At 36.6% G+C, this 21,914-nt stretch overlaps 2 protein-coding genes across 3 annotated transcripts in view; one reads left to right on the forward strand and one right to left on the reverse strand.

Moving 5' to 3' along the window:
* The window catches only part of LOC129278604 (progesterone-induced-blocking factor 1-like), a 22,415-nt gene extending 16,337 nt beyond the window's left edge, over nucleotides 1-6,078 (reverse strand). The window contains exons 1-5 of one of the 2 annotated variants that reach the window (XR_010296041.1): nucleotides 5,199-6,078; nucleotides 3,218-3,460; nucleotides 2,297-2,416; nucleotides 1,884-2,017; nucleotides 1,140-1,248 (exon numbers count right to left, since the gene is read on the reverse strand). Coding sequence is in view for 1 of the 2 variants with exons in the window: in XM_064111197.1 (XP_063967267.1) it covers nucleotides 1,140-1,248; nucleotides 1,884-2,017; nucleotides 2,297-2,416; nucleotides 3,218-3,460; nucleotides 5,199-5,537 (945 nt within the window). In the remaining variant the exon portion in view is untranslated. The remainder of the gene's footprint in view (nucleotides 1-1,139; nucleotides 1,249-1,883; nucleotides 2,018-2,296; nucleotides 2,417-3,217; nucleotides 3,461-5,198) is intronic. The other variant, XM_064111197.1, reaches the window with a different exon arrangement.
* LOC129279320 (tyrosine-protein kinase RYK-like) overlaps nucleotides 5,768-21,914 on the forward strand; it is a 22,476-nt gene continuing 6,329 nt past the window's right edge. The window contains exons 1-13 of the mRNA XM_054915409.2: nucleotides 5,768-5,959; nucleotides 9,753-9,874; nucleotides 10,188-10,287; nucleotides 12,453-12,587; nucleotides 14,027-14,110; nucleotides 15,199-15,337; nucleotides 15,847-15,953; nucleotides 16,400-16,522; nucleotides 17,900-17,983; nucleotides 18,488-18,684; nucleotides 19,358-19,467; nucleotides 20,761-20,920; nucleotides 21,437-21,573. Coding sequence (XP_054771384.2) covers nucleotides 5,839-5,959; nucleotides 9,753-9,874; nucleotides 10,188-10,287; nucleotides 12,453-12,587; nucleotides 14,027-14,110; nucleotides 15,199-15,337; nucleotides 15,847-15,953; nucleotides 16,400-16,522; nucleotides 17,900-17,983; nucleotides 18,488-18,684; nucleotides 19,358-19,467; nucleotides 20,761-20,920; nucleotides 21,437-21,573 — 1,619 coding nt within the window. The 5' untranslated portion in view covers nucleotides 5,768-5,838. The remainder of the gene's footprint in view (nucleotides 5,960-9,752; nucleotides 9,875-10,187; nucleotides 10,288-12,452; nucleotides 12,588-14,026; nucleotides 14,111-15,198; nucleotides 15,338-15,846; nucleotides 15,954-16,399; nucleotides 16,523-17,899; nucleotides 17,984-18,487; nucleotides 18,685-19,357; nucleotides 19,468-20,760; nucleotides 20,921-21,436; nucleotides 21,574-21,914) is intronic.

Consider the following 21,914-nt stretch of genomic DNA (forward strand, 5'->3'; position numbering starts at 1 on the left):
AAAAAAAATCCTTCTCACATTTACATGTGCATATTTGAGGTACGAAGAAACAAAAACTAAGTTAAAGATTTCAAAGTATCCAAAGAAATTAATACCGGTATGCGGAAATCTGCTGTTCTTGATCAATTCGTCTACAGATGTTAGCAAGAAAGAAAGGTCCCGACAATATTGGCCACTTACACACTCACTCACCTCACAGTCACAGTGTACACACACACACACAGCGCTGCCGTTCTTGTACATTGCAAACTACGATACGGTACCAGTAAATCTTATCAAATAATGATCTGTGTCTCTCCTGGCGTAGGAGGAAGAAACATTCACATTTCTTGCATCACAAACTCACAATCACTTTCAGAATTTGTCTAGCATTCGATGTCTTAGCATGAATTTTGGATACGGGATTACAGAAAGGTTCAAGAAACAAAGAAATTGGCATTTTTACAGTTGTTTTTACGGCTTCGTGCCGTCTCTCTCGTGCGTGGTGTACATGGTATCTTATGAAAAGCAAACGGGAAAGAAAAAATAAGCTGGCGTGAAACGGGACTTTGGAGGGCCTAGGGGAGGGGTTAAAATGAATAGCGCCAGCTTAAGTCGCACCATAACCACAATACAATGCAAGCTAGCTCAGCTCACTTAGCTCTCGCTCAGCTGTGACAAAATATTACCGAGTATGCTTGGCGTCTCTTTGAACTTAGCCAGGGAACTACGCTGCTTTGAATCGAGAATAAAGTCGAAATTAGTGTCATGAAGGTGGGTGCGTTTGTTATGGACAATATTTGATAAGATCGTAATAATCGCTTCTCATTACCCGCGGCTCATACCCCTCTAAACGACATTGCCCTGGGCGGCTACGCCCGGCCACTCGATGTGTTGTGAACTGGCAGACGTCTTACATGTTCGGGAGGGGTTACGACAGGCTGGCTCAGACCCGTCACCGTGGATAAACCGCACCCCCGACTTTTGCTTCTATCCCGCCGAGAAAAAGGTGCGGTTAATAGACCGTTACTTACGGTATGCTAAAATCAATTAGTTTCAGCTGATGAAAGTGGCATGGTAAAAAAAAACATGCAGCGGAATGGTCATTGAAAATGTTGAGGGGGGGTTAACTCTATGAAACACCCCAGATTATCATGTACCTCTTTGACAAGTTGATCCCTTTCTTCGGCCACTGCTTTGAAGGTGACATTGAGATACGTATGTTGCTTCTCCAGATCATCAAGCTGCTGTTCATAATTATCCCTCTCACTGCAAAACAAATCCACAAAACTACAACTTGCATTTGATTGATGTTACTAAATTTGTACTTCTTTTCATGTTTAAAGGTTGTTAGTAGATTTGTCCAGGATTAGAAATTAAAATCAAGCATTCAGCTGATAATTAAATCATAATTACAATCATTTGGGCCAAACAGGAATGACCAGTGACTTACATGTATAAGCAAAGTGGTTAATTATTCATCAACATAATCATGCCATGATAGTGCTACTACCACACTCTTAAGCACTGGTGTAAATCCGAGTAGTGAACGTATTGTTCAAGGGGGGGTCTATTGTGTCATCCCCCCCACTTGAATTTAAGTCACAGATTTATGCCAGTGCTCCTAAGAATCATTCCTGAAGGTGTGGCCTCCAAGTTTTTCATGCCACTGCACTGACATAAGTTGCTAAATTTCAATTTTAATATGACATAAAAAAAAAGTCTTCTGTGAACTCTGAAGAGTCAAGATTGCTTTTAATTTGTGCACATTCATGCATTTTCATATTACGCAGAAGTCAACAAGTGTAGAAACACTTCTACCAGTCTGCTCAAAGCCATTTTGTTCAGCTTCAGCAGAACTTACAGGTACAAAATACATGCAATTTTTCAATTTTGAAACTGACCTCTTGACTCTATCGTAGTTCTCTTGCTTGTAGTCATTCTGATTGTGTGTTGACTTCAAATTGGCAAGGTCAAGGGTCAACCTCTGACATTTTCCTTCAGCGTCACTTTTCAGCCGTTGCTCCTTCTCCAGTGCCTAAGAATATTGTGACATGAAACAATCTATAATATATTTCCATTTTCAAATCAATACAAAATATCTAGCCAATATTAATAAAAGGATAATTTTTCAATTACTGAATTCAAATCAATGAATGTCATGCTTCAAATGATCAAGATAGTGTTGCCATCAATATTAATTAAGAAAACATAAAATTAAGAAAACTATAGAATAAATCAATGAAATACTAGATAACATGAGTGTTGTCATCTAAATATGGCCGCTTTGTAAAAACAGCCCTGTGATTGTACTTGCCTCATGTAATCTAAACTGTTCCTCTCTGCTCCTCTTTAGCTCTGTTTCTAATGTGTCCTTCCAGCCTTCAAGATCAGTCAGCTTCAACTGCAGTGGATGTTTCTCTTCATAGAATTTCACCTGAAAGAGCCCAATTCAGATGTATCAAAGCATGTCACAATATATACATAACTTGCTATAAACTTCAATCGATGATGAAATTGAAAATCCAATAAAATAGCAGAGAGGGTGAGAAATTCATACAACTTACTAAAATGAGCGAGAAATTGAGTGTGAAACAGTGAATCTACCATTTGAAGCATGATGCAGGGCTGAGCTTAATCCATGTCAAGAGCATAGTACTATAGGCTTGATAAAGCATTATAAGGGTTAACGGATTGAGCTGCAAGCCTTCATAGCATACTTACAAAGTCTCACCATACCTTCCATTAAGTTTTGGTCTGCTATTTAAAACTATGGTAATGATGGCTAATATCGGTTTTTTTTTGTATGAGTTTCTAGCTTATAATTCATGTTTTACATTGTTTTCAAACCCTGGAAAATGCAAGTTGTAAACCCTATTTAACCCTGAAAATTCATTAAAAGATAGATTGTATTATTCAGAAAATTTATAGATTTAAACAAAAACTGATTGATCATTCTCTTCTATGCTCTTTACTCTAAAATTCCCATTGCGACTATTATTGGTTGTTTTTTTATAGAGTGCCATCATGAATATTATGTTGCTTGATCAGACAAAAGCGTCAAAATATATATACACATGTAATTTCTTTACTTGTATATTATTTGAATATCAAAATCATTATTCTAGGTTGAGAATTCAAAAAAGTGGAACAAGTGATATCATATTTCTGATTGGTGATGAGCTTTTCTAACAAACTTAAATTGAACATGGCAATACACATTCACAGGCTTACTTACCGCTATGACATCCCTTAAAGTGAGTTCTTCCTCTCTTGCTCTCTTCAATGAACTGTACTGCTCATCCGACAGATCTAAGTTATGCAATGCCCTCCGGACATCACCAGCTCGTCGTTGTAACTCTGCATTTGTGGCCTCCAGATGGCGCTGTTTTTCTGTGATTGTGTGCAAGTCAGCTTGGAGTTTCTGCTGTAAATGGCGGGCCTCTTCTTTGTTTACATTCAGTTGTGCTTCAAGTCTGGCCTGTCATGGGAAGAAGATATTACCAAAGTGTTTATAACTGGTCAAACAAAATAACTGATTTATTTCTAAAATGGACATCTTTGATGTACCGTAACACTTATCCTTTGGTGAATCAGACACAGTGTCAGGTATTAATTTATATTTCTGGATCTGGATGTATACAATGCAGGGCCCTCCGGGCTTTTTATGCTGTTTGTCAATGTCTTCCCCATCACATGTACCTTGCAATTTCAGTAAGTGAACAATAATCAATTATCAACTTAAAAAAAACCTGGTCCACTGTTTAATTCTATTGAATAGAATAAGGAGCGAAGATACATGTACGTGTACTCGTACGCCTAGTCCTTTCAGAATAAGACTACATGTATGTTGAATTTATGTAGCATAAATCACAGTACTGGTACTCTGTAACCTACAATGTCAAACATACACAGCCAAGAAGAAGAAAAAGACAAAGGAAAAGAAGAGGAGGGGGAGGAGGGAGGAGAAGAGGAGATTGAGGGGGGAAGAGGAGGAGGAGGAAGAGAAGGAGAAATGAGAATAGGGGAGGAAAAAGAAAAAGGGGAGAAACCTAAATACAAAGATGAAAAAGAGGAAAAGGGAAAAGTAGTATTTTGTATAGATCTTCAAAGACTTTCTAGATCTATACTTTTATCCAAACCTACCTCGAGCGAGGTTTGTGCAGGCTCCACTCCACTTCACTACCGCTACACTACGCTCCACCTACCTGAACTTTGAGGTACAAAACTCGCTCAGATATTCCGAGTGACAAAGGTGGGATTTTATGGGGGGAAAATATAAAATTCATGCAACATCACGATCTTTAAAAACAATCAAAACTAATATTCTTACTGTACACAAAGTTTCACTTCTTTTCCATGCTTCTATCAGTCTCAAAATTGGTGATTTAGAGCCAACATGAAGTTCCTCACACGTATCGCTGCCGATTTCAAAACATCGCATGCGCGAGGGTCCGAGCTCGGACCGGACCCAGTATCTCGCGCATATCGCATCCGATGTTTTGAAATCGGCAGCGAATTATTTATACGTGTGAGGAACTTCATGTTGGCTCTAAATCACCAATTTTGAGACTGATAGAAGCATGGAAAAAAAGTGAAACTTTGTGTAAAGTAAGAATATTAGTTTTAATTGTTTTTAAAGATCGTGATGTTGCATGAATTTTATATTTTCCCCCCATAAAATCCCACCTTTGTCACTCGGAATTATCAGATAGAGTTCATGGTCTCGAAGTTTGGGTAGGTGGAAAGTAGTGTAGCGGTAGTGAAGTGGAGTGGAGCCTGCACGAACTTCGCTCGAGGTAATCCAAACCATGCAGAACACTGACAATTGTCAACAAATTATCGAGATTAATAAGAAAATGAAGATTTACAAATTTGTGACCATGTCATGATCATCATCACAAAATTGCATTCCCAGGCATGACATCATCAAGTTCAGCTCACCATCATCATTCATCCGTCAAGTATATAAAATCAGGAAAGAAATAATCAGACAAACTTAGACTCTAAAATTGTCATCAATCATCATTTTCATTCTTCATCATGCTCATTTTCAATGAATAAAGTATCTGCATGATCACTCAGCTCAGCACAGCACTTCAGCAGCAGGATCAACTGGCGTTTGATAAGTCTAACGTTATTGATCAATATTTTTATTATAATATTACCGGTAACGTTAAATTTGAAAAAAAATATTAAAAAATATTTTTTTAAATCACCTGCAAAATCTGCTTGGTGTGAGAGGCATCGCCTAATTTTTCTTCAAGTTCTTCAACTCTCGCTAATTGTTCAGCTTTCAAATTCTCGATAATCAAATTCTTCTGGGACAATTCAATTTTCACCAGTTGCAAGTCGTGTAGCAACTGCTTCCTTTCGATCAGCTGACGGGTGATCTTCCCGGGTTGTCTCCGTTCAGAATGCCTCGATTTCCGCTGACGATTCTCGTCAGTTTCATCTCCCGCAGAAAATGAAATATCCGTCGCTAAAGATGTGCTTATTTCTCCAGTGACGTCGGTATCCAGCTCACTTATTAGGCTTGAAATATCTTTATGAGCCATTCTATCCTCAGGCTCAGCTTGTGTCTCAAAGGAATATAAACTTAATTATGTTTATGAATGTTTACATTTTCAAAATGACATTCTTTCGAAACAGCCGCTGCTAAAGTTGATATATGAGAATGCACTCCTGCAATAAAATACTAAACAACAAAGAGTAGAACGAAGCTTTCGCACATTTTTATGAGAAACGAGCACAGTCTTCTCTCCGAAATCCTTAATGGGTCAAAGGTTAAGGAGTGCTATATTTGGGTCATTGACATTACATTTGCTACTGTGTGTGAAGTCAGGAGAGAAAGACGAAATGGCTACAAGGATAATATATATAATTCTGCTTAAATGTGTTGTTTTATTTTCTTGTGTGTACTGTGTACACGGATATATGAACCTATTCATCAGTCCAGCTGAAGTTAAAAGATTAGTTGGTGAGTATTCGGAGACGCAAAAAGTCGCGAAGTGAAAGAGATGAGAAGATGATTGCCTCAGCTTCAGCATTCGGAGCCTGTGCAGTGTTGACTGTGTGTGTGTGTGGGGGATGATATGTGATGAGTGACTGAGGCTGTGCGTGTGCGGGCAAATGCAGTGGGGCAGTGCAATAATGGTATTGTTTTGATTCAATCATGTCAGTTTTGTTCATTATTTATTTAGAAGTGTAGCTTAGAGCCTCAGTAGTAGAGCCTAGTAGAAACCACTCAAGGGTTCATTTATGATGGGGGGAACTAAAGCTACGCACTTTGTTTACAAAACTTAATAAAAACTATGCCAATTTTAATATTTGAACAAATTATTTTTCACTGATTTGTGCCTTTTGTGGCAAACATTCTAAAGATCATTAAGCAAGAAAAAATATCACAAAACTCACTAATACGAAAATCCTGCCGTGTTTTCCGAACACTTCTTGAATTCGTTGCCCGATGTTAAAAGGGGTCCTAAATAAAGCTACGCACTCGATTTATCATGCAGAAAAATAGTATTTCCTGTGCCTCAATTTCTAAAATATGTTCATATTATATTATAGTTTAGTTTACTCCAACGATGTTGTAGGACTAAGCCTGTTCATTGATCAAAGTAGAATGTCTATTGCTGCTCTCCTTGGCTTTAGACAAAATTAGGTGTGCTACTTATGTTGGCAGGGAGGGGTGGCAGGGGTATTGTAGACAGCAAAAAAATTCCATATTATTATAGGATAATGTGAAATTGTAGCAAATATAACTCAAAATTCCAAACAGTTGTGGGTTTTCTCTGCATTTAGGGATTTACTGCAGCCTCTGTGGAAAAAATGAATAGGAATCGTTGTCACAATTCCTCCCACAAAGTGCGCATTTGCCACTAAAAACTGCATGCGCGACGAGTGGTGCTTAGCTTCAGGACCCGCGCAGTTTTACGACCCCCTACCATACATGCCGTGCACGGGAAAATCAAGGCACGACGCATGCAACTCTCTCGAGCTCTGTGAGCTGATTCTTCACTTCTTTGGAGTTTGGAATTGGAGATTCCTTCAACTCAGGGAGCTCCAGCACGCAAAGCGGGCTGGAGCCCAGGAGTCGTCCGTATAATACTAGGCAGACATGGGTACTCTTCAAAATGGGTTAGAATGGGGTCGCAATAGCACTCGAAATAAAAGGGGAAAAAATAAATTATGCACATACCTCGATTATATGGATCGTGACACAGAATCCTGACATCGAGGCACAAACTGGACACTCAAAAAAAGAAAAAGTTAGACCTCCATGTCGCGTTCGTTCTCGGTATCGATCGGCCATTTTGTTTTCAATTTTGAAAGAAGGAGAACGAACGTGACAGAACTTTTTACTTTTTTGAGGGTCCAGTTTTGTGCCTCGGATGTCAGGATTCTGTGTCATGATAGACCTTCATCCCTATAATCGAGGTAAGTGCATAATTTATTTTTTCACTGTTATTTGGGGTGCTACATGTATTGCGACCCCATTCTACCCCATTTTTGGATAGTATCCTCTGCCTAATATTACACGGACGAGTCCTGGGGTCCGGCCCGCGGGCCGGAGCTCCCTGGGTTAGAGATTCCTGAGACTGAGAGTCCAGATTAACACTTCCATGCGATTGCACGGAATAGATAATTTAAAATGTAAAATCTAATAATATTGTTCCATTTCACTTACATGTACATGTACCGATCGACATGAAGTCATTCGGTGACTTATTTTAGCACTCTGTCATGTCTGTTCCTCATCTTTTCTTGCTCTTGACATCGCTGCCTGTTGATGCCATTCAAATAATTGTTCAAATTGAATGATGGTGGTCCCCAAGTCTGCACACCTAATTATATGAGTTAAGATTTAACATGAATTTATTCTTACTTAAAATCTTTCAGTTAATAATGTTCCTTATATTATTATGAGTAAGTGTACCAAATATCTATTTGAAAGAAATTTAGGATTTTCTTGGAAAAAAACCTCGGGCAGTCATTTTCATATTAAAAAAAGATGGTACCCCATGTCTGCGCACCCATTCACTTTGCACGTGATTAGGGTATTTTGATAAGAAAGTCTGCATTTTGAGGTCTTCACATGAAATGCCTAAAATCATTTATACTTTTCCACCATTTTGAGTCAGATTTTTTAATGAATATCTGTCTATGTATTGCATGTGTAAAGACTGTGTTTGTTGTGTACAGTATATTCTTTTACTAGAATCCTGCAGATACGCGTGTGCGCAGACAAGGGGGACTGCGCAGACTTGGGGTAACTTGCCAAATATTTAGCAAATTTGAAAAATGATTCACCCTAGAAATAAGGGAAAAAAGAAACATTAAAAAAAAAACTTTTTCAAAATATTGCGTTACTTTCACATTTTGCATCCTACGTTATATAATCTATTGATGAAATAGCTGTCTGGGCAAGACTTCCATATGTCCCCTCCACTAAAATTGAAAAAAAAAATTTGGAGAAAGTTTATCAAGAATTATATAACAAATACGGTATCTAAGAGATTTAAGAAGGAAAAGTTGGATACATACCAAAATATGGCTTTATTCCTTCAAAAATTTGAGTGTGTGTAATTCCCAATGGCATCGGTTTATTTAGTCAAAAAATAAATACCCAATACTCTTGGAGAGTAGACTAGTCTTAATATCGGTTGATAACCGTTATGAAACCCCTAGCTTTCAACAATTCCTGCTAGCTCAGTGAGTAAGGTGACAGACTGGAGTTGCCTTGTTCTGCTGTGAGAGGTTCGAATCCAAGTCCCAATCGGAAGTAAGAAGAAAAAAAAAAAGAGAACAAAAGAAGGGGGTTTTGGAGAAGTATTTTTTTTAATTAGTGGAGGGGACATAAGGAAGTCTTTCCGCCGTCTGTTCGTAGAATTCGAAAATGCCAAGAAATTCAGGAATATTCCTTTCTTTCTTGATTCTGAAAGATTCATTTGATGTCACAGTCACATTTAATCTACTAACATCAAGTGCTACATGTGTGACTTCACTTACATGTCTGAAATGTCATTTTCAGGCAAATCAACTTTTGATACTACAATATCTGTCATTTTTCCTTTGTAGACTCGTAGAAGATATGTATCTTTGTTCACAATGAGTTCATCTTTGAGATGATACAGTATTATTTCAAGTTGAGAAATGGAGCCCCAAAGCATAAATGAGTTCAAAATAATTTGTTCTTGGAAGCATTTATGTACCTAAGAATGGCAGATTTTAGTGACTTTGCCAGAAATGGCATATTATGTTCATGTACATGTCCACATGTAGACATTGATGTTTGTAGTCAAACATAAAATAGCAGTCCTAGAAATCAATTTTTAGAATCAAGAAAGAATGGGGATATTCCTCATTGTCTTGGTACTGTAGTTTCCAAATAAATTGAAATGATTTAAGGAAAATATAGATAATAGATGGGCATTCCATGGATGTAAAATCTTAGCAACTTTTGGGGAAGGTTATTTTTTTAGCCCCCCCCCCCCCCCCGAGCTCACTGGGTGGGCTGTCATCATGTACCATATCCCCCCCCAAAAAAAAAAAAGGAATATGCTAAATTCTTCTTGATTTTCCTTGACTTGATTCAAATTCAAAGCCAAGACAAACATTTTCTGTGTGTAATTGTAGTATCCTATTAAAAGTCGAAGCCTCTTTTTGTAATACATGTAGGTCATCTCTCGCTACTGAGAGACCGTAGTCCTTTTATGATTTGAGTTACCTGTGCATTTCATGTTTTATGTTGTTACATGTACCTGCAGGTGTTTCAGCAGAGCTGTATTATATCCGAGAAGGGAAGATCAACCGTGCAGCCACAAACTATCCTTTAGCAGTCCCAACAGGAATAAATAAACTATATTACACATGGTATAGTGAGAGGCAGGTGAGTTGTTTTTCATTTTTTTCCTAAGGGGGAGGGGGTGACCTTTTATTGCATTTCATATCAAGTTATCATGATAATCAATCAGTTATTAAGAAAATAATAATTACACAATGCAGTATAACAGTTAAGATCCAGAGAATAAAAGAGCAGGAATGGATAATTCTTGAAATAATTATATGTTTCCTTTTTTCTTCTAACATTTACTTTAAATTTATCACAGGAATAATACTACAGAATGAATGAGAATAGATGAAATTGACATGTTTTGTAAATTGGAGTGACCTAAATGTATGTTTTGATTTTCCCCTTCCAGGTTTATTATTCAATGTCTGTGAAGTCCAAGAATCCAAGGATTTTATATCATCCAAGCTTGAATATCACAAAGGATGGGAAAGTCCCTCTCATTAAAACAGGTGCTTTGCAAGTATATTATGTATCATTATTATTAAACATCATTGCAGGGCTGCCAAATCTTTGTTTTCTCGAACTGTTTTTTTGTAAAAAAAAAATATCCTTTTTTTTCTACCTGTACATGTACACCAATGCTTACAAGCCTTACATACATGCATGTAGGTAATGGCCCTGGGGCCCGTTTCTCAACACCGTCATAAGTCTAACTTCTTGACTAAATCGGAGATAGTGAGCTACTTGTCCGCTAACCGTTTCACGAAGCCCTCTTTACCAAGATCGGGTACAACAACCTCACTACATATTTATGACACCTCCGAACCTGTCTTATCTTCTTTCTTAATGACGTAGTGGCATCACGTGGGTAGATTATGACATGCGAAAGTGCCTAGAAATTTTAAAATTATAATCTTACGTAATCAATCATAGAGGTTGAAATTACATCACAAAACAAGTGGGTTAATGCATTCAATGATAATTGTAATACAAAGAAAAGTTCTATAAAAACTGTTGGTACACGCCACAAAACCATTAATTTTGAAATAGTAAAATGATTTAATCGATAAAGATTCTACCACGTCAGGCCATCCATAACTGAACTCATATTTGTTGTTTTCAGACCCCTATTAACAGTTGGATGAATTCTATCTCTAATTTATGCATATAATTTGTCCAATATCGTATCTTTCGGTATCAATGATTAAAAATGTTTCGTTAAACTATATTTTGATGACGTTTGGAATCGTAAAAGTCCGTATAATTATCATCATTTTACTAAGAAAACCGTTATGGTTTACTTTCGTAAACTATTAAAATTGGGTCTCCCGGGGGTACCCATCTCAACGTCCACAAGTTATTTTTTATTTATGAAATGAATTATTCATAATTTAATTTTCTCTGCAATTGAATGCTCCAGTCTTCATGGTCTAAATATGTATGATGCATAATTCACCTGTGCTATTATTTTGAAAAGATTTATTTCCCAATTCATCATAATATTTGCAATTTTGTAATAAATTTTTCTTTTTGAAAATTATGCTATTTTGTGACTAAGGCTACGTCTCGTCTGCTCTTTTTACCGATAGTATCGATATCAAGGTATTCTAGTTAGGAAGCCTTTCGAGAAACAGGTTTAGTAAGATTGGAACTAACTCCGTGGTTGGTGGATAAAGATATGACTAACTTGTCCATGTGTTGAGAAACGGGCCCCTGGATGCCACATGGATTGATCTCAGTGCTCCTTTCCTTCTGGCTTTCCTTGAACTTGAAAAATGGAATGCCCCTGTAAAACAGAAACATCTATAATAATAATAATAATAGCGGTATATTTACCCAGGGTAGCCACTTCAGTTCCGAAAACTGTTCTCCCAGCGGGCCCTCCTATTATAATGGTGACTTACCTTTAAAAATATTGAAATTTAAGCCCCCTGTACAACTCCCTCTTTCGTACAGTACATGTATCTTTTGTACCTGAGAAAAAAATCACTGATTTCTCAATCCAGAAAAGTGAATAGTCTTCGGGTGATATTCTGATAGCAATGGTTAAGTCAAACCTGGATTAACTTAGAGACCACACTTTATGGAGTGCCAGTTGTCAATTCATTCACCAACTAAACTATTCATATGCCACAAAAAGTTGTAAAAATATTGTGACATGAAAAAAATGGGAAGAATAGGAAAATCCAAAAATATTACAAAATTTGATTAATTCATTTATATTGCAGTGAATGTGGAAGAAATATTGTAAAGCCCAGCATTCCATAGAAAATAGAATTGTGGTTTAAAATTATAGTGTAGACAACTGGGGTTAAACCTAGGTTTACTTAAAATCAGAAAACAGCCCTTCATCTTTCCTGCTAACATTACTTGTTAATGTTATTGTTTTGATATTTTGGTATGATGCAACTGGACCAGTGTGCTATAATGTAAATCTAACAGCATTTGTAATTGTACCGTAATTGTTTGATAGAGTGTAAAAGAATCGTAACCAGTGGGCTATGTTGGTGCATGTGTTTACTGAATTCTGTGCAATGCAAAAATGCATATTGCAGAGAAATCCACATGTATCAAGCGCTCTTCTTTTCTTTGATTTTTGTGATCCAGTTAGAGTTATCTAGCCATTTGTATTCATTTAAAAATAAATATAATTTTTCTTTTCCAAACCACACAGTGTTTGAGATGCAACTAGAATGCACAGGCCATGAAGGAGGCGAAGCAATCATCGAACTTCAAGTCAACCTTACGTTGTACTCAGCCAGCAATATCACCACACTCAATACCATTAGAACCAAATTGTGCCAAGGAAGTGAGTATTGATAGATAGAAAATATTCTCAGTGTTTGGAGGAGTTAGAGTTTAAAGCTTTAAAGCCAGTGATTCAGAGGGGATGGGTTACATGTTTGCTCTGTTTCCATGGTTACTATTGTTGGCGACATGTATAAGTTACTCATGTCGGTGGTATTGGCTTGCATTCTTACTATTAGTAGTTCTTGACCCACTATCTTTATTCCTCCTACCCAAACCCTCCCCCCTCTCTTTCTATCTCTCCCTTTCTCTCTTTTTCTATCTGTCTTCCTCCATCTCCTCCCTCTCTCTCTTCTGTTCTATTACTGTTCTTTTTTGGTTTCTTTTGAAGTAGGTGTCCTTATCTTCTGCTTTAAGAACAAGCACATAAGATTTGCCTATTAATGCTATAAATTCAACCACTTATTTATTCTGTCCACTGATATTTCACTTGTCAATTGCAGGGGTGTGAGAGTTCAGATTTTTATCTGATTTCAGATTTTTTGTTTCTATTTTCAGCTTATTTTTGGCCTTCCTCTGTACAAAAAGTATGGGAGCTTTTTCTATTTCAGACTTTTTCAACACTCTTCAGCTTTTTTCAGATCTTTTTATTTGTGACCCCTCACACCCCTGCAATTGTAACAAGCAATGACCTCTAAAAAAGTTTTTTTATATTATCACATAAGCATGAATATTATGTTGCACCATATCTTTTTTACTCTGTATAATTTTGGAGTTTTATTGATCAAATGAATCTGTTACTACATGTATGTTAATGGCAAAAGATGGCCCACATTCATTACGAATATAAGAATGGGATTTGTGTTTGTTCCCCTCAAAGTAGATAGGGAAAAGCACATAAATAAAGAAAACTATCTTAGGTTTGTTTTTTAATCAACATTCAAAATTATAATGAGGATTCAAGGTTAATGAATAGGTTATTGGTACACGTAGCAATTTTTATTCATTCAAAATCATTTATATTCACTGATTAAAGACAAATGCCAGTTGTAGTAACGATCTCAAAATGATTTCGAACAGAATATAATAAAATGACTACCCAAGTATTTGTATTAAAATATTTGGCAAATGGTGCTGGAAGAAAAACTGAGAAATAAGCAAAATAAGCACAGAATTCCATAAAATGTCAGGTCTGTTTGCAAAAAATACTAATACACTGTCCTGCATATGCTTTTCTGTGTAAGTGATAATCAGAATTATCAGTTTTCAGCTAAGATTGGATGATTTTATAAAAATATGTTTACGTTAATGTACCAGATCTAGATCTATGATAATATGGCTCATGAAATAATTGTTTGTTGCAACTATATTATTCACCTTTAATGGCTGGTATCAATTAGAATAAAACTAGAAATAATTAGCAATATTCTGTATGTTTTAAACAATCATCATTTAAGATATGATGTGAAGTAATGAAGTCTTTCATTTTTACTTGATCAGTTCCAGGAAGTGTTCCAATTCGACCCAGAGATCCTATTGAGAGAGAGGACCACAGACCAATGACTAACAACTCACATCTAGTCAGTAAGTATTAGTGCTATAGTCAAAATTTTAACTCAAACGAGGTAGACAGTCTAAAGTCACAGCCATATTCATGCCTCAGTCTACTGGAGATGGTTTCCAGAAGCATAATGTTTTCAATTTGTCTGTTGTCTGTTATTATCACCATCATCGTCATCATCCTCCTCATAAAAATCATCACCATCATCACCATCATTATCACCATCATCATCATCACTGTTTTTTTCGTTCTGGTCATCATTTTTATTATCATTATTATTGTTGTTTTTATTACAATTTTTTTATTGTTATCATCAGCAGCATCATTATCATTGTTGTTGTAGCTATTGTTATTATTCTATTATTATTTTTTTTATTATAATTATTATTATAACTATTATTATTATTATTATTACTATTATTATTATTATTATTCCTCTAAACAGGATCAAGTCCATATTTTTTCTTGAATAAGTTTGCTCTAACAAAAAGCACCAAGTTTATTATTATCATCATCATCATTATCATTATGATGATGATACACAGCATTTGTATAGTGCCATATATCTGTCAAAGACATTCAAAGGCGCATTGGAGGAGCCAGCCAATCTGGGTCACCAAGAAGGGCGCGCACACGGAACTGTGACCCGCAGGTCTCTCCTCCCGATAACTGGTTGGGGAATACAGGTGGGCCACTACACCGGGGTTTCCCCCTACTCTTATTCGAATAGTGCAGTGGGTTCTTAACGTGCAAAGGTGGTGATTCTCTTCTACACGGGTCCTCCATTTAATGTCCTATCCAAGGGACGGAGTGTTTTCCACTGTAACATAGCCCTCATCTATGAAACAGGGGAGAGATGTTTACACACAACGCACTGGCTTCAGTCATCCGCCCGGGGTGGACTCGAACCCACGATCTTTGGTTCGACGGGCAGACGCTTTACCGACTGAGCCATCTTCGCTCTCATTATTATTATTTTTAGTTCAAGTATTTTCGTTATTATTAATATTTTTTTGTCATTTCATCATCGTCATTATCACCTTGGTTATTATTATCAAAAACAAGATATCACACTGACAGTTATCAATTAATATTCTATTTGTTTTCACAGCCGAGTCTAAAGTGAAAGCTGTAACATCAACCAGTGTGTTCTACATAGCAGTAGGAGTGGTCTGCGGTATCATCATGCTGTTTGTGTTGGTGGTAGCACTCATCCACGTCAAAACAATGAGATCATCTGATCCAGCAAGGTTAGTCAAGTAGTAGTAGTAGTAGTAGTGGGAGTGATAGAAGTGGTGGTAGAAGTAGTAGTAATAGTAGTAGTAGTAGTAGTAGCAGCAGCAGCAGCAGCAGTAGTAGTAGTAGTAGCAGCAGTAGTAGCTGCAGCAGTAGTGGTAGTGGTGGCGGGAGTAATAGTAGTAGTAGTAGTAGTAGTAGTAGTATTAGTAGTAGTAGCAGTAGTAGTAGTAATAGTAGCAGCAGCAGCAGGAAAAGTAGTAGTGCTGGTGGTGGGGGGTGTGATGATTGTGAGGAGGAGGACAATTACTAGTCATCCTATTAGTATGATTTGACCATTGCAGTCATATACCTTTTATACCACACTCAACTGGAATTCAAGGGCAGCTCTAGTCACACTTCTTTGTGAAATGGTCCCAAGGAGTTGTACATGTATTATGTATTGGATTCTAATTCTTACTGCATACAAGATTCAGCAATGCTTGATTTTAATATTGTTCTTTGTTTTTTAATGTCATAACAGTAGTGACGCGAGTAGTACTGGATTGATAAACGGAGGCAGGCAACCGGAGCACCCCAATTTCCCCAAGATACAGGAGCCAAAGGTCAACGGACTTTCCAATGGAAATGGTAAGTTCCAGGCATCCATTCAGAGTCTGACCAGTGTCAATTTCAATCGATCATGACATGCCAAATTTTCTATTGTTCTTTGCTTGCCTTACATTACCTTAAATTGGAAGTAGTTTACTCGAGTTTGCCAAATTTTTGTAATCAATGACTGTGTCAATCATTCTAAATGCTATAAATGCTTTCGATAATTTAGCCAAATTCATGTTGTTGCAGCCAGCAATTTTTATGAAAAGACTTGAACATCAAAGTTAATCTAAACTCTTCTTGTATGTTTACAGGGAATAATTATCCTGGTAATGCGTCGCAGTCTGCTCCACATCTTTGAAAGACTGCTATGCATAAAGTCTTTTGTATAGCATATTTTTACATAAAGCTGTACATTAATAGTTGAGAGCTTTTCTCTTATGACCAAAAATTTGATTTGATTTTTTAATTGATCTTTGTAGGTTACAACTCACTTCAATATCAGATCTGTCCTTCGTTAGCAGAAGCAGAAGACTTGAGATTGAAATTAGCTCCATATGCCATTGAGAGAAGTAGAATCACTCTTGGTGAAGTTTTGCAAGAAGGTACGTAAATGTACACTTATCTCCGTCTCGCATGTGAATGCCTACCTCACAGCTCACAATAATTCATCAAAAATGACATGAAATTATGACTATTTTTATACAAATGAAACAGTAATTTATCCTAACCCAAGGCGATGAACGCGATTTCCTTGAATAGCCATCTGAACTGGGTTGCCTTCCCTTTTTTAAGGTTGGAATGTATTGTCATATACATGTCTTGTATGCCCTTGAGGAAGAACACACTATGCATGTATTCCTATTCACATCTGCAATAAAATATCCAAACGTATTGGTTTATTTTACAAACTGAAATCTTTCCCTAAAGAAACTCTAATGATCTTATACAACACATTGATATTGCCACATATGTATTACTGTATTCTTACATGGGCATGCTCTAGTATGCAAAATACTAATAGACTTTGTGTGCTACAAAAGAAAATTATAAGACTTGTTTATCACAGCCAATACCTTGCCCATACCAGCCCTATATTCTTTAATCTAAAGACTCTGAAAATGCCTGATATATATGTATACCAATGTGCAATATTCATGTATTTATGTATCCACAAATTATTGCCAACATCTATTATTTCATATTTCCAACTGAACAGAAATATTCATGAATATCAAACTAGGCATTCCAATAATTTTCACTTTCCTTTAACAAAAACTTCAACCTACCAAAATACAATTTTTTATAAAGGTCCATTAATTTGGAATGAATTACCAATTACAATAAGACAGAGTCCAACGCTGAATACTTTTAAAAGAAAAATGAAATCTGTACTATTACATAAGTACCTCTAAAATGTAACAGTTTGATATTTTAAATAAGAAATGTATGTCTTTTTTTTTCCGGGTGTTTGATTACGAATGGTGTATGTGTGTTGATGTTGATGTATGGGTGTTTGATTTAAATGTACTATTTTCAATTAATTTTACTTTGCTACTTTTAATCAACAATTCAATTTTTAAATCTTCTGATCTGTATGGAGATTGGCTTTTAATATAAGGCTCTGCCTTTCTGCCTCTCCTAATACTTTCATTTGTACATTTGTATCATTTGTTTTATATGTTTTCTTTATACTCCTTTATATGTGTGTATATATCTACATTGTTATATGTTTTTTAATGAAAATATTGAATAAATGAAATGAAATAACATCAAGTCATTGACATTCCAAGTTGGAGGTTTGTTCAAGCATGAGATCTGAATATTGTGCAAAATCTGAAAATCTGTTGAACTCCATCAGCAGTCTGCAAAAATGGTGTTAAGGAATTTGTAAATTGTACATAACTGGAATTAACGTGATTCAATTAAATTGAGATGTATTGAGACACTGATAGTTGGTACCTGCTAATGATTCGTTTTAGGGACATTCGGTCGCGTTCACCAGGGTGTCTTAATCAGTCCAGCAGGAGACTCAGAAAAGGATGTTTTCATCAAGACAGTAACAGGTGAGTGTATCTATATAAACAATGCTGTTCAGTAACTAGTGAAAACTGGTATGTGCCAGTTTGAAATAGTTTCAACCAGTTTGAAGCAATATTACACTGTAGATACTTATTGTGTTTACTAATTTGTAAGAGCCAATATAACGTGCTTAAGACATACTGTACGTTGTATGTATCGAAGCATATACAGATTTATTATTACTCCGGTCATATGTTATTATTCAGATTAACCCAGTACATAATAGATCTAACCAAAACTAACCTAAAATAGATCTACTTTACACATATACTGTTAACCAATCAGTGATATTTTCATAAAGAAATTTATAAGGATAGAGTGAATGAGATAATAGTCAGTGATTATTTCTTTCTATTTTTAACTACCAAAATATTACTCAACCTGAATTTACTTGTAGATTAAAAAATCTGTACTTAAAACATCTGATGAGGATACCCTTTGATTTGATATTGAAGTTTCGGATATTGGATTTTCCTTGTTATCACTAGATGATTCGTCAGAGGAACAGCGCCACCTGTTGGTGAAAGAGAGCTGTCTCCTGCAGGGTCTAAGTCATAAAAACATCTTACCGTTGCTTCATGTGTGTTTCTCCGATCCTCCCTTCATCCTGGAGTCATTTATGAAGCTTGGAAACCTGAAGCAGTTTCTCAAGGATGGACGTATCGGCCCAGGAGACAAACACCAGGTAATATTTCTCAAGGTTTAGTCCAACCTTTAATCGATCCTATAATCAAACCCTCCTTCCATCTTGGTGTCCTATGATATGTATGAAGCTTGGAAACCTGAAGCAGGTTCCAAGGATGGACGTATCGGCCCAGGAGACAACCAGGGGAGTGTTTCATCAACATTTTTGTCCGACAAGTTGTCAGATCTGACATCTTTCCTTCATTTTGATTGGCTGAGAGGCACTGTTACTATGGAAACTGTCGGATAAAACAGGATTTGTCAGACGAAACGTCCGACAAGTTCTTTCATGAAACACCTTTTAAAGGGGATGTTCACCCTTCTGTTTGTCTTATTAGAGCATAAACCCAAAGAATCACATTAATCAAAATTTGTCAAACATACGCCAAATAATAAACAAGTTCTTGATTTTCAAACTATTGATTTTATGAAGTTGCATGCCAGCAGCTCCCCAATATGTCATGTGATATAAATTCCATAAATGTGATTTTCTCAGGAATTTAAAGAAAAATTGTTTTGCATGGGCATGCAAAAGGATTTCATTCATTCTTAGATTTGAAAAAAAAATACTCTGTGTTTGTGTATGCAAATACTTGAGTGGTCACTTTATTGGATTCTGTTCTAAATGTTATTTTGAGATCGTTACCAAAAATTACTTTCATGTTTGATTACAGGCAATATCAACTCGGGATCTGGTTCACCTTGCCATTCAGATCACACATGGTATGATGTACCTGGGTAAAAAGAGACTCGTTCATAAAGACCTCGCTACTAGGAATTGTGTGTAAGTTAACCTATCTTTGTCCTTGAAGGCTTTCTTTTGCTTTTAGCAAAGACTGCAGTGTGTAAAGCAGTTATGCATTTTCGATAAGAGACCTAACGCTGTTTTATCTTGAATAATAATTGATGGAGGAATTTGTTGCCGGGCTGACTTAAAGGTGTAAGGATTTAAGGGTACATCAGTTTCTGTTCCTGTTGGTCAGGCAGGAGGGTGTTATTGACAATGAATTAGCATCACAATTAATACCTCGGTCACATTTGCTCTACGATGGCCGTACGGCGAGTCTAAAACAGCCGTTTTATTCATTTTCATACAAACTACCTATATGTAGCTGGTACAAAAGAAAAAAATTAAAACGACTGTTTTCGACTCGCCGTAAGGCCGCCGTAGAGCAAATGTGACCGAGGTATAACTAGCATTATATCCGACATGAATTAAAGTAATTGGTTCAAATAGCATCATGTGACCAAACAAACATATTCCAGCTATGCCGTGAAAACAAAATGCCCTTGAGCAAAAACAGTGCTATGGTGTAACGTCGGTGATAGTGCACTATTCAATCACTGACATAACATATCATATGATCTCCCGGGCACACTGGAAAGCAAGATGTTTTCACCGGGCAAGTCTCATGATGCAACAGCGCAGACACTAATCAGATTCCACTGAACGAAGGAGAGATTAGTAAACGTATGGAGTAGAAAGCTCAGCGGTAGATCTAAATTTTGGTCTAGACTGGGGATTAATCAACTAGGACTACATTATCAAGATCTATGATCATTCTAACTTATTTAAATTAGGATATTAATCAAACATACCAGGTGGTAGTGTCATAAAGCTGCTCGTAAAGTTACAAACAACTTTACTCACGACTGGAATATGTTCTTAGGTCATAAATCAATTACATAGGGATATCACATAGCACAAGAAAGGGTCACCAGTCGTGCGTAAAGTCATTCGTATTTTACGATCAGCTTTTTGAAACACCCACCTGGCATTTATTGTGAAAATGTAGAGAGGATATTTCATCCTTGGTTGGACTGGCAAAAATATGCCATTGCAACCGTGGATAAATAATTCCCTCTATACTTTTTCAAATCCTTGGTGTAATTGTATAATATTACATATCAGGATGTTTTTTTATGAAATTTGGCATGGAAGAAGCAATCAATTTGTAAAATATAAACTTCATTTTGGTTAAGATATCTCTTGCTTCTTTTTATCATAGTAGGGTATTTGGGTTTGAGGTCAACAATGGGCTAATGGTTGATTATTTTTTTTTCCCTTCTATTCTAGAATTGATGAGGACTATAACTTGAAGATCACAGACAATGCTTTGGCAAGAGATCTCTTTCCGAGTGACTATCATTGTTTGGGAGATAATGAGAACAGGCCCGTTAAGTGGATGGCTGTAGAATCTTTAGTTCATAAGAAATTTTCACATGCTAGTGATGTGGTAAGTATTAAAGAGATCTTGATATTGAATAGAACTACCATAAACTTGAGAAATTCAATTTTACCAACAAAAAACAAGTTCATGATAGCTTTGATGCGAAATAACTCCTCTAAGCAGAAATGAAAAAAAATTCTGGGTGATCCACTTTCCACCTTTTTTTGTGGTTCTGTACATTGTAGTTGATGCAAGGACATGCAAGGTCAGATTTTCAGCAGAAATTGACCGGGCCACAAAAATGCTCGGTTACCGGTTGTAACGCCTTTTTACTGAAAAAGTATGAATAAGTTTATGACACAAAGAAATGTCATTGTAGGTCTCTCATATAGGGGGCGGGGTCGGATGTTCATACTTTGTAATGATAATGATTATAATGATGAATTGATAGAGCACAAAAACTATTGCATTCTACTACGCTTAATAGAATTGCCATGTAACATTCTTCCTCCCATCTTTTTCCATTATCTCTCCCTCCTCTTCCTCCATGCATTCCTTTACCTATCTTTCCTCTCCTGACAGTGGTCATTTGGAGTGACCCTTTGGGAGCTGGTCACCTTGGGTCAGACGCCGTACATGGACCTTGACCCCTTTGAGATGGCCACTTTCTTGAAGAGCGGTTACCGCATGCCTCAGCCACCGAGCTGTCCTGATGAACTGTGAGTATGAACACAGCCATTCAGTAGTAAATAGATATTGCCTTCCTAGGCGTGTGATGTCATGTAAATATATCATGATTCTTTAGGATTTGGCTAAAACACCATAGCAACATCAAATAGTATCCTTCTCCCGAGGGTCAATGGCCCAAGAGAGAATGCTACTAATGGAGTTTAGCTTGTGCCCAGAGTGAGTTGTTGTATACCCTCCTTCCTATCAGAAAAAAAATGCCATAACATATAGAAATGTTTTTGAATATGTTGGTACTTAGCTTTGCAGGCAGGAAGGCACACCCAGTGAGTACAGTGAGTAGAAGTGCATATCCCCCCCCCCTTATCTTCAT

The sequence above is a fragment of the Lytechinus pictus genome, chromosome 16 (genome assembly GCF_037042905.1).
Source record: "Lytechinus pictus isolate F3 Inbred chromosome 16, Lp3.0, whole genome shotgun sequence".
Taxonomy (NCBI): domain Eukaryota; kingdom Metazoa; phylum Echinodermata; class Echinoidea; order Temnopleuroida; family Toxopneustidae; genus Lytechinus; species Lytechinus pictus.